At 42.6% G+C, this 13824-nt stretch overlaps 1 protein-coding gene across 1 annotated transcript in view; it reads left to right on the forward strand.

Annotated features, from left to right (window-relative positions):
- Positions 1-13824, forward strand: part of LOC145406698 (potassium voltage-gated channel subfamily KQT member 1-like) — a 553790-nt gene that overhangs the window by 219224 nt on the left and 320742 nt on the right. Inside the window, exon 7 of the mRNA XM_080277799.1 lies at positions 7049-7258. Coding sequence (XP_080133925.1) covers positions 7049-7258 — 210 coding nt within the window. The remainder of the gene's footprint in view (positions 1-7048; positions 7259-13824) is intronic.

Below are 13824 nucleotides of genomic sequence, written 5' to 3' on the forward strand. Positions count from 1 at the left end.
CTTTTAGTCACCTTTTACGACACGCTGGGAATACGGTGGCAGTATTTTTCCTAACACAACCTGGCCGCAGAGTAGTAGTACCACCCCATAGTGCGGCCAGATTGTGTCCCCCCCGCCACAGGGGACGTGCTCACTTGTAAAACAGATAATTACCTTTTCCAGTACAGCATATTATTTTAGAAATTGCATCTGTTTCTTCACTGAAGGGAATAGTTTCATAGCAATTGGGCATGACAGTTTCAGTAAATTTAGAGATAGTTTTGTATTAATAGGGCAGGTTTGAAACACCAAAACCAAGAAATTGAGTGTTGGTAACAGCAGCAGTTTTTTTTTTTTTTTTTTTATGCGAGGAAGAAGGAACCAAAGGCCATGAGCCCGCAGTAACAGTTCCCTCCAAGAGAAAAACAAAATACAATAGAGAGCCAAATTCAAGATCCGATCATTTTGAGATGCCTGGACACACTACGTTTGAAAGACTGGAGATCATAGGCAGAAGGAAATACAGACAGAGGGAGACAGTTCCAGAGCTGACCTGTTGCATAAATGAAAGACTGGGAGTAACGGTTAACTCTTGCATTAGAGAGTTGGACAGAAAAGGGATGAGAGTTTGCTGCCAGACGGGTGCTACGCGCCCGTCATAGAGGTGGAGGAATGCAAGCAGACAGTTCAGAGGAGCAGTGACCATTAAAGTAGCGATAGAAAAGAGATAAAGATGCAACAGTGCGGCGAAGAGACAGAGGTTGAAGGGAGTCAGTAAGAGGAGGAGAGTTAATGAGACGAAAAGCCTTTGACTCCACCCTATTGAGAAGAGCTGTATGTGGGGAGCCTCCCCACACATGAGAGTTGTACTCCACACAGGGGCGGATAAAACCCCTGTATAGAGTCAACAATTGTGCAGGGTTAAAGAAAGAGCGGAGTCGGCTTAGCACACCCAATCTCTTGGAAGCAGATTTTACAAGAGGTGTAATATGATCTTTCCAAGATAAGTCCCGAGTAAATGAAACCCCAAGCATGTTCAAGGATGATGCAGGATTAATCTGAATATTATAAAACATTAGTGGGTATACCTGTGGAAGATTTTGTCGGGTTGATAGGTGTAAGAACTGAGTCTTAGATGCATTAAAGACAACCATATTATTTTTACCCCAGTCAGAGATATGAGCCAAGTCAGACATTAGGTGTGCCATAGCCTCATCCCTTGTTTCTTGAAGTAACTGTTGAGATGGGCGTTGCGGGAACCGAATGGAAAGGTGAAGGGTGGAGTCATCAGCGTATGAGTGGATAGGGTTAGATGTACAGCTTAGAAGATCATTGATGAATAAAAGGAAGAGAGTTGGTGATAGGACAGAGCCCTGAGGAACACCACTGTTGATAGATCTAGGAGAAGAACGATGGCCGTCTACGACAGCAGCTATAGACCGACCAGAAAGGAAGCTAGCGATGAAGGCACAGATAGAAGGATAGAAACCGTAGGAGGGCAGTTTGGAAATTAAAGATTTATGCCAGACTCGATCGAAAGCCTTTGATATGTCAAGTGCAATGGCAAAGCTTTCGCCAAAGTCCCGAAAGGAGGATGACCAGGAGTCTGAAAGGTAGGTGAGAAGATCGCCAGTGGAGCGTCCCTGACGGAACCCATACTGACGATCGGAAAGAAGGTTGTGATAGGAAAGATGCCTTAAAATTTTTCTATTGAGAATTGACTCGAAAACTTTTGAAATACAGGACGTTAAAGCAATTGGACGATAGTTGGAGGGTTGGGAGTGGTCACCCTTCTTTGGGACTGGCTGAATGAGAGCAAACTTCCAGCAAGAAGGAAAGGTACAAGTTGACAGACAAAGGCGAAATAGTTTGCCTAGGCAGGGTGTAAGCACAGAAGCACAGTTTTTGAGAACAACAGGAGGGACCCCATCAGGCCCATATGCCTTGTTAGTACTGAGGCCAGTAATGGCAGAAAATACATCAACTGAAGAAATTTTAATGTCAGCCATGAGGAAGTCAGAGGGGGAAGTGATGGAGGAACAGCACCGGAATCGTCTAAGGTGGAATTGGAGGAGAAAGTCTGTGCGAAGAGATCTGCTTTATCAGTAGAAGAAATAGCTACAGAACCATCAGAGTAGAAAAGAGGAGGGAAGGATGATGAGGTAAAGTTGTTAGAAAGATTTTTGGCAAGGTGCCAGAAGGAGCGGGAAGAATTCGAGTTGGAGAGTTGAGAGCATTTAGTATGGATGAAATTATTTTTAGTAGAGCGAAGAACAGACTTAGCACGATTCCGGGCAGAAACGTAAAGATTATGTGATTCAGGGGTGGGTTGGCTCCGGTACCTTTTGTAGGCCTTCTCCTTGTTGCGGACAGCATTAGAACAAGCGTGATTAAACCAAGGCTTTCTTGCGTTAGTCAAAGGATATGAGAAAGGAATGTATGCTTCCATTGTCCACTTCTTACAATTATAAAAATTACAAAAATTGAAAAGCTAGAAGAACACAGAACTCCAAGAACAACAGAATATACCGGGGGCACAGATATAGGTCACTTGCACAAACTTACTTCTAATCAAGTATCTCATGAAAATGAGAGATAGACAGCTCATTACTTGAGCACAAGATTCACCCACACGTAACTTTATACAGTGCCACGCCCCACCATAAAGAACAGAAAATAACCTCCCAACACTACAAGGAATGCCTCAACATCCCTCCACCCAAAAACAACACTTTACAAAACATGTATAAACAAACACAGGCAAAAGCTCTGACCAAGCAACATCTTTCATGAACCCTGACCAGATAGTCATCTTTCAGAAATGCCCTTCCCAGAAAGACATGAACATACCTAGAAAGACCGTAAAGTGACCATCACTCTTCCCTGTTTCAGTACCAAAACAAAACAATTTGCAAGCATTCCACTATGCCTTCTGTGTAATGCATCCCCAAGCCATAACACACTTACTCTTGTCATGCATCTTCTATTCACAGCACAGACAATCCATCAAAATAAAATATCTTAGGAAGCACTCAGTAATGTAGTGAGCTTCCTTCTGTCCGTAGCATTCACATCCAGATGAACCTAGGACTACAAAAATAAGAGCAACAAAACAACTCTGCGGGAGCCATTGCCCTACAAACTTCTGAACACTTGCAGTGACCCCCAGTCATCAAATTGTATGGCACCCACATCACCAATGGCCCTACCACATTCTCAATTTCTCATCAAGCCAGATTCAGATGCCATCTTTGAGGGATGTGGTGAGGATGACCCAACAGCCCTGAGGCTAGTGACCTGCAGCCTTGGAACCCCTCAGAACCCCAAGCAGTGGATAAAATGGTTGGGAGAAACACCCTGTGAGCAGGAGAAAATGACCCCAAGGAAGACCACTCCCCCCAAGGTTTGATCACAGGAAAGAGCATGTGAGGATGTCAGGACAACTAGTTTTACAAACCCAATGGCAGGAGGGAGTTAGTCTTTCTCGAGAATCCTGCCACCATGTTTGTGAGTTTGACACTGGCCCAGACTCCCAAGCTGCACTGGAAGATGCCAAGAGAGTGCCATGTATCAAAGGAGAATAAGAATAGGATGGCGGCACAAGAGGTGTTACTCAGCTCGGTATCCAAAGAAACCAAGAGTGACAGGGCAAGTGTGCCTTTTTCCAGGGGAACAGTGAAGGGAATCCCCTGATGTAAGTCCAAACTCAAGGAAAGAGTGAAGAACTTTAGTCCTACAAGGCAACATACAGGAACCTGCAAAACAAAAAGAAAACGCCCATGAAGAAGAAAAGAACAAAAGATGCTCCCAAGGGAAAGGGATTGAAAAGAAAAAAAGCTATTCGTGCTGGGTGCAAAGCAGACATGGGCAAGCTCTCCACAGAAAACAGAAAATAGACCAAAAAATTAACATCCTGCTAAAAAGGTAAACCAAAGGGATCTTGGAGGAAACTTGCATGTCATTTCACACTGGAGACAGCCCAATCATGGCAGACAGAAAGAGCACTCTTGGCAGTACAGCATGGCAAATACACAGTGCAATGCACTAGCAGTATGCAACCAGACCAGACCTTCATGCATCAACTATAAGTAGTTCAGTGATATTATTTATTGCTTCACTGAAGTCTTTTTGATGATGGTCTTCCTTTGCAGGGGAAACTGAGGTACGATGAGCCTATCCTAGGCCTGGCACAGGATATATAGTTGAAGCAGGGACGTACCTAGAGATTTGGGGACCCGGGGGGCTAGCTTCTTTGCGGGTTTCCCCTCCGGGAGGGGGGGTTCCGCAAAGAACCTAGCCTCCCTTATTCTCAAAACTTTTCTAATATTTCAGCCGGGATTGTCGGGATGATAAATATATAAATATTTAAATATTAATACAAAAGCTTACAAATTTTTAAGGCTTTCTGGGGCCCCCCTCAAATGGGGGCCCGGGGGGCAGTTTCAAACAGCCCCCCCCTCCCCCCCTCAGGTACACCACTGAGTTGAAGAGGCACTGCACTTTATGAGACCAGTTAATAATAATTGGCTGTTTCAGTTGATTTACATGTATTTCAAATAGTGTATCAGTATTGTGATTAACTGCATTAGATTAGAATGCATGGAATGTGAGAGTTGTGGATGGAGAATGTAAGAGCGAAAGCAGTGACTATGTTTAATGAAGTAAGGTATGATGTGATATCACTGCACAAGACTGTGATAAAATAGAAGGGGAAAGCACAAAATGTGTAAGGTTAGGTGTGAACTTCAATGGACAAAGTAAAGATGGGGTTACTTTGTTGATGAAATGAAGAGTAACAGAGAAAAATGAGATTGTAAACGCATATACGTCCAGTTTTAAGTGATAGATGGTGTGGTGGTGATAACTGCATTTGCATCTTGTGATTATAGTAGTGTAGAGAGGTTGACAGGTTTTGGGACCAACTGGATAAAAGTGTGACATGACAAGTGCCTACAAGTTATGGAGTGATTATGATGGCAGACCTGATTGGGAAAGTTGGGACTGATATTGTGAATGGTGGGATGGATTATTTGAGAGTGCAAGGGGGAAATAATAACGGATGGTAGCTAAAGGATACATTTCAGGAAAGAAGAATGTGCAATGAATTCATACTTCATATGCAAAGAAACACATGAAAGCACTTGGTATAGAGAGACTGGAGGGAATCTTGAAAGGAGCTTGATTGATTGTGTACTTGTAGAAAGCTGGCTAGGGGTGTTGCTTTGATTAATGTAATTACATAATTGTGGTCTGCAGACTGAAAGTGAGAGAAGCTTGGAGGGTAATGGGTGAGAAGAGTATTGAGAAAAAAAAATGGAGATGAGAAACAGTGTAATGCTGGATGACTATAAGCATAAGGTAGTAGAAGAGTTAGTCAGTGAACTGGATGGAAGTGGGTTTGGAAATTTTGTGAAATGTATGCAAGGAGTGTTCAGAAATGGTAAAGTTGTATGTGGAGTGGCAAGGGTATCAACTAGTAAGAAAGGCACACCTTGTTGGGATGTTGAGATTGAAAGGGTTGTGAAAGAAAAAGAAAAGTGATTGGATGAATGAAATAAAGGGGGGAATGCATGAAGATATTAAAGAAAGAGATAACTGAAAAAGATAACTGATAATTTGTGGAGAAAATTTAATGTAAACTGCGCTAAAAGTAGGAGACTGCCAGGAAAAAGGTGCAGAAATGTGAGAGTGATTGTTAAGAAGAAAATGTGACAAATGTGAGAAGAGTGGAAGAATACTAACAAATGGAAGCATGATGAGGAGCATATGCAAAGTATATCAAAAGGCTGCTGAATGGGAATGATGAGAGCGCAATGGTGGTAAACATGGCTGGGTTTGATGGTTCATAGAGAAGGAAGCTGATGCCTGAGAATGTGAAGTTGGTAGAAGTAAAGAATGCTAAAATGTGCTTATTAATACACATAATGAATTGAGTCATACTTCAGAGTTGTGGGATGAAATTTTGGCATGGATTCAGCCATACAATGTTGAGGTGAGATGAGCATTTTCTTTCCTTGGGAATTGATCATGGAGCATAAGCACTGTTGTTGGTCTCCCAGCACTTACAGTTGTGGCTGACAACATTTACACCCAGCTATACAACATCAGTGTTGTGTAGACCAAGCTGTTGATCGAACCTGGAAGTATATTGGTATCTGTCTTGTCCACTAGTCCCTACCTCCTTGCTGATCGAGTTGTCATGTCTGCCTAAGTGCTTAATTTTGAGTCCTTATCTCTCAAGATCCCTCTCCTTTCAGTTTGGGCACCCTTACTAAAGATGCTTCCAATAAGGGAGTATTGACCAAAAAAGCGGGTTTTTGCAAGTGACACAACCAGTTTCACTCACAGCAAGTGAGTTGGAAGGCACTTGCTGTTGATGACCCTAACCAAAGATACATAGGTTCATCTTCCTCTCCGTATCTGCTTACAATGGCAACAGTGGTGGTTTCTTTCTCCACCAAGAAGAATGGAGATGGTCTCGAATATTGGAGAGGTAATTCAAATTGCTCATATCAAAAGAACGGAAAAGACTTTGACGATCCTAGGGGAAGATCACCATGCCGTGTAAAGGATTTCAAGTAGACACAAGAAAAATTGCATCTCTCCTCAGCTCTAAATCTGGGATTATTCTTCCTCCCTCTCTCCCCAGCCCATCACTCTGACGATGTATTTTTCTGTTTTATGCTTGCTACTGCTAGTGAATTTATTCAGCTTACGATAGACATCTAGTTGTGGAGATGTTAATGCAGGCTATAGGCCCGTGTAATTCCTCGACTGCAAAAAGACTCTTCAAAGATTATTAAAATCATTTGATGTTAGTAATACTGTAATAGAATACAAAATACAATATATCATCAGACTGTAGGGACTAAAATGCCTGCGTGGCAGTCTGAGATGCATGTGAGTTTACTTCCTAAAGGTGCCTCCAAATTCAATCCCTATGAAAGAAATGTGGAGTTTGGCCTTGGAGAAATCTTATATTTTCTGGGTACTTTAAACAGATTAACTTATAATTTGTTTTGGTGTTTTGGTATTTCTAAAGAAAATAACATACCATCACTCTTTGCAGGGCATCCTTGGGTCTGGGTTTGCACTGAAGGTGCAGCAGAAACAAAGGCAAAAACACTTCAATCGCCAGATCCCAGCAGCAGCCATGTTAATCCAGTGTCTCTGGCGGTGCTATGCAGCAGACAAGCACTTTAACTCCACTGCAACATGGAAGATTCACCTCAAAGATCCAAATGCAAATAATAATTCACAGTCTACACCACTTAGCAAGGTACAGTTTATTTTTCGTATTTTACAGTTTATCTTGCATTTTGCAGTGTTTCATTATATTATATGTATCTGATACACATGTAAATTTGTTTATGTAATGTATCTTAGACATAACAGACAGTGGTTGCAGGCATATTAGACTTTGTGGAGATGCTTACAAATGATATCATACCTGATAGGAAGTAGGAAGTTTCATCAGTCAGCATTTTTTTTATTTACTCATTGGTGATTATCTTTCTTAGAACTTTAATCACGTGTCCCACAGATAATTTACTTATTTTAGGCATTGTTATGGCTGTTCAAAAGATTACCGATACAATGTATAGGTTTTTAAATTTAATAACTTGAACTGTTCACCAAATCCCTAATTACAAGGCATACTAAGTAAGAACTTTGACTTACAATAAATATCACCTATTCTAACAGTATACAGTAATCACTGGATTATCCAGGCATTCTGTGTCCAACATGCTTCATACCCAAATGTTTGGCCTTGGCTTTGTTATATCCATATCCAGATTTATTAGTCCATATCAGAACATAAAATGTCCAACCACTGGTTGGGTGGCCTACAAATTCAAACAGTTAATTTGGCACCCGGCCGGCCACTCTGGCCAAACGTGGATAATAGAACCTAACCCACAAGCTGAGCAAATATAGCTGTCTGGCTCCTCGCCGAACTGTTAAAGTCCACTGGCCAGCCAGATCACTTGGACGCTACTGGTCGTTCAGAAGTAATACAGACTCTAACCCACAGACTCAGCAAATATGGCAATCCGGCTCCTCACCAAACAGTCAAAGTTTCTCGGTCACCTGGATCATTCGGATACTACTGGCCAAACGCAAGTAACACAGACCCTAACTCACAAGCTCAGCAAATATGGCCGTCCAGCTCCTAACTGTATGGTGAAAGTCTCCCAGCTGCACAGACCACTTGGACACTACTGGCCACATGCGAGTAATATAGACCCTAAACCACAAGCTCAGTAAATCTGACTGTCCACCTCCTCACTGGACGGTCAAAGTCCCCTGGCCACCCCGATCACTCGGACGCTCCTGGGCACACACAGCAGTCTGCCTCCCTACTGAATGGTCAAAGCCACCTGGCTGGCTGGATTACTTAGACGCCCCATAAGGCCATGATGTATGGGGTTCCAGCATTGCTCATTTGCCTGGCTGAGCAAAATTTTCCCTCACGCTCATAGGTCAGTTTGGTGCTTTTTACTAGCGTACTCATAGCCGAACATGGGTAGAGACATGACAGCACAGCGTCCATGTGACGGTACTGCACTTCAGTTCCCGTCCTCCTTTCGTGAGTGTGGACGTGCTTGTAACCATGGCTGCTTCCTTTGTTGCATTTGTGGTGGTTCCCTACCTTCTTTAGGCCTTGATTTTTCTCTGTGTCATGCTCGTGTGTGTGATCATGACCCATCACAACCTGAGAATCAGAAAGTTTTGACTCTAGAGAAGAATTATGAAATACTGAGTTAGGCTGGCACTGGCTGGACCACTTCACGCATTCTGTGGGAATATGTTTTGGCCTGTTCCACCTTGTTTGACATCAAGAAATCACAGCCCTAGCTGACTCAGTACGGACTTTACTACGACGATGCCACTAAGAAGGGTTACAGGAAGGTGATGTCTCAGCCCCGCCAAGCTGCCATTGACCAGTCAACTTTGGTCTGGTTCCACCAACAACAGGGTGCCAACATGCTTGTATGTGGGACTGAGCTGAAGGCAGGATGTGCATGCCTATGCAATGTGCATGATTTCAAGGCATCTGAAGGTTGGCTCTTCTGGTGTTCAAACTTGGACATGGACTTACTTGTCATAAGACACATGATGAGGCTTTGGATGAAACAAAGGAGGATGTTGGGCCATTTCATCAGAAAGTGCAGTGCCTGATTGAGTATGAGGGCCTTGCTCTCGGTCATGTGTACAGTGCTGATGAAACTGGCCTCTTCTACTGTTCCTTGCTCACCAACATCCTGGCAGAGGAGAGTGAGGAGCCTGAGCCTGGTCGGAAGTTGTCCAAACAGCGTGTCCTGGTCTTGTGCTGTGCCAATGCTAATGGGATGCACCGTCTCAAGCCCATTATTGCTGGACGTGCAAAACAGCCACGTTGTCTCTGTGGGATGGTGGATAGCTTGCCTGTTGTGTGGTACCATTCTGTGAAGGTCTGGTTTACCTGTAAGGTCTTCAGAGATTGGTTCCACAGACACTTTGGCAAGGAGGTCATCCATCATCAAACAGAGGAACCTGGTATTCCTTTCTTGACCAGGTGAAGACACTCCTGACCCTCAACAATGCCCCTGCGCATCTGTCCGAGAAGGAATTAATTGCGAAAATGGTCATATCAGGTGCATGTTTCTGCCACCTAATACGACTGCTCTCATTCAAGCAATGGACCAAGGTGTTATTGTGGTAGCAAAGAGATTGTACTGTCAGAGGTTCCTAGACGAGGTGATGGTGGTGCTAGAGGTTGAGTAAGGAGTCGACACACGTGGGGAGCGGACCTTGAAAAATCCTCGCCATTACAGCATCAAGTCTGTGGTGTTCAACTGGGCGAATGCTTGGAAAGTCGTCTCCATCAAAACCCTCGAAAGTGGTTGATCTCATCTCCTTCAGAGATACGAGGACGTGCACGACTTTGAGGGATTTGATGTTGACAATTTCCACCTTCGTCTACTTCAGCAGGTGAGGATGTGGACGTTGGTGACGTGAGGGAGTGGCTGGATGATTACGATCCAGGTTATCAGACGTCTGATGAGGAGATTGCCGCTGCTGTCTCTGCAGGACAGAGGACAGCAACAAGGATGAGGATGAAGACCCTGACTCTGAGCACCCCGCCACTCCATCGTGCCCTTGTCTTGGTGAGCTATATGCCTGCATTGAGCAGGGGCTCGAATATGCCGAGCACCCACACTGCAACAGGGAGTTGGTGCCACTGAAGCTGGCGATGGATCTGCGGGCAGTCAGGGACGTTGTCACCTTTCATCAGAATCATTGTACATATCGTCAGACCAAGACTGACTCCTTCAAGCCTCCCACCCTCATGTGTGCAAGCCTGTTCTCCTCACCAGTAGCACCTTGTCCCCAGTCTTCACTTTCGGACCCACAACTGAGCACATTGACAGCCGTAGAGTCGTCGTTAGACCTGAATGGTTGTCTTCAGAGTCTCCTGAGGTGGGTAGGCCTCCATCATCTCGCCGCAGGTGTCCACGCCCAGCTCCAACGGATGGAGGAAGAGGAGGACGAGGTGTTTGACATGTGTTGAACACCAGCTGGGGGCTAGTGGGTTATGACACTTGTCTGCCATTCACTGGGTGGTAAGTACTGTACTTTGAATTTGGGGGAATTTTTATTGTTTATGCATTTTTCTCTTAGTAGTGATTGCATTATATTGTATATTCCCATGTGTGTTTTGATGTCTAAATACAGTACTGAACAGTTGCTGAAAGATCAAAGAACACGGCCACAATTAGGTGGGGTACTGTACATATAGGTAGGGTATTGGTAGGTAGGATATTGCTCTGCATCCGGATTTTGTCCGTATCTGGATATACCGATGGCTCTTTTACGTCGGATAATCGAGAGATTACTGTATTGTTAGTTTGGCTTGCTTTTTACTTCATCAAAAAATAGCTTTTACATACCCAGAAATCAATAATTTCTCTAATAGAATATTATGAAGGCTCCTATGGAATGCATCTTCAGCCACCACCAGTCACATCATGTCAAGAGGTTGGTAAGTAGGGGATAATCTCAACACAGCCAGAGGCAAGAAGAGAGGTGCTGTACCTTCATTGTGCTTATGTAATATTGTAGACACCCTTCTTAATCTCTGTAAATCTAAAGGTGGCTGCATTTGCAGGGACGTGTCATGCAAAGATGTTATCACCTTTGAACTGAAGTGGCCTGATGTGATCCCCAGTGCCATGCTTAAATCCATTCTGATATTCAGTTGTAATGAGGTGAAATAAATAATTTGCTCTTGAGGAGGAAAAGTAGACTAGAGAATTTGGTTAGCTGTTTGTGCAGTTATCTAACAGAGTTTCAGAGAACTTCATTGTGTAGATTATGTCTTCCCCTTGGTGGTATGGCTTTAGTGGACTTTAGAGTAAATCAGGATAGTGAAAGAGTCACTGCTGCATAGAAGCCAGATAAGGTAAGTAATAATAAACAAGAATAGAAAGGCTGAGGCCATTTGAAAGACAGAACATTGCACTTAAACACTATTTTGGGCAAGAATGCCAAAGCTTGCAGTCATGACTCGAAGTCAAAAGTAACTGAAGAGAAATACTCTGAATAATCAGTATGTAGGTTAGTTGTTGGCACATATGAGTTCAGGTTTGGTGTTTCATTCCCAAGTCTTGGTGGAACAGACCTATTGATGGTTAGGCAGTGAGCAAGTAGCAACCTAGTCAGGCGCCGTGAGGAGTAACCGTGGATTACCCTTGACCGAAGTCGAGATGGAAAGGAAGTGGAATATTGGCAGTGGATCCTTATAGTAGTATATAGTGAAAATAGCATGTTTGCTATAAGGAGAGTTCTATTTTGTTAAGAATGCAGTCTCCCCAGTCTTATTAAGTTTTTAGCCCGTAAGTGTGAGTTGTAGCTCCAGCTGGGTTTATGGGGAAGTGTGAGCCACGGCTCAAGCTGTGCGAAACAAATACTTCGGATCTGCAGACTGGGAAGACTCCTTGAGTTAATGGTTTTTATGTTATGGTGTACCTGTGAAGTCTGTATATTTTTGTTTCGACCATTTCTTATTTAGTGGCAGTGACCATTGTTGTTAAATAGCCAAGAACAGGTTGATAAAATGAGTTAGTCATTAACTATAAAGTGGGAAGGGGACAGGAAGGTGTTAGTTTAAGTGAGCAGTAAGCTTGTTCGTAGCTAACTGAAAGTAATGAAACATTGTCTTGGCATGCTTTTGAAATTTTGTGAAACTTTCATTCCGTTATCCTTTTCACGAGCACTATGGAATTGCAGCATCTCTTTCCTTGACTTGTGATTAGATAATCCCCTTACCAACACACACAGTATGTGTGGTGGTCATGGAAGGCTTTTAAGTTGTTCCAAACAACTTGCCGGAGTAATTACCCATAAGAGTGGCTACATATATATATATATATATATATATATATATATATATATATATATATATATATATATATATATATATATATATATATATATATATATATATATATATATATATATATATATATATATATATATATATATATATAAGATATCCCCAGGTTTCACTCTGAAGGTGTCTTGAAACACTGGGATCTCCAGGGTTCACCCTGCAGGTGTCTTGAAATACTGACGAAATCTTGGTACTCCTCTGCTTTTGATTTTCCTCCGGGTTTACTCAATAAATTTGTGATCACGTGCTTATATATATATATATATATATATATATATATATATATATGCAATGAACTCTCAAGTATCCCCTGTAATTCAGCCACGCCCTATGCCAAATTCAGTGAAATGCTGATGCCATATGCACGGAGTGACTTTATGCTGAAAGTTACCATTCCCATCTCCGTTAAGTCTAAATTAACCTAACCTAACCAAACCTAACCTAACCTTAACCTAACCTTATCCTAGATCAACCTAACTTAAATAAACCTAAACTAAACTAATCTTAATTCACGAAATGACTAATTTCACTATCTGCCTGTAACATATATATCTTATATATATATATATATATATATATATATATATATATATATATATATATATATATATATATCGACCTATAGTTACCTACAGGTCGATAAGACATCCAACTATCTTCCTGACACATGTGTATCATACAATTTTGTTGATAAATGACACAAAATTTGAGATAGCATACGGATACTTTCAAATTAAAAGCTAAACGGCCACTCGGCGCATGCGCACTGAGCGGAACGGTGACTTTTAGCATGTCACTCCGTGCATACGACACCGGATATTGCATAATGACCCCCATCAGTTCAACATTCGGCATCGAGCAGGACATTGTGTTGAGTTGCTAGCTGTCTCAGCCCTCTAACCTAAAAACTTTCCCATGAGTAAAAGATTATAATTAGACACAAAATACGATACAGTATTGATACAGTACACTCACAAGCACTAATTTCTACTCATGGGTGCCCCCTTCCTACCCCTGTATACCCAGGGAAAAGGAAGAGGGGGAGGAAACGAGCTCCATCTACGTCTACCCCACCTTCCAACCCTCCCCTATCCCCGTACCCAACCCCAACCCCCCAATCTAACTCCTCAGTCTCAACCGGCATTTACAGCACAGACTAACCTCATACTTAAAACATTTGGTTACACTGCTATTACACAAACATAAAACACTGGAATAGGTAAAAAGTGTCTAATTATCAGCATGATGTTGCAAGAAATTAATGCATTGCAACACTGAGACTACAGCAATATCGTAAACAAATGCAATCCGAGATTCAAAACCTCCGCCTAGGCAGAGTGTGTGGTAGATCTTACGCAGATGAGTAATTGTTGTGCCAGCATTGTAGGCAATATTTATCGAGTTAGAAG

This window comes from Coenobita brevimanus, chromosome 71 (genome assembly GCF_032717465.1).
Source record: "Coenobita brevimanus isolate Jiangsu-jjx chromosome 71, ASM3271746v2, whole genome shotgun sequence".
In the NCBI taxonomy this organism is placed as follows: domain Eukaryota; kingdom Metazoa; phylum Arthropoda; class Malacostraca; order Decapoda; family Coenobitidae; genus Coenobita; species Coenobita brevimanus.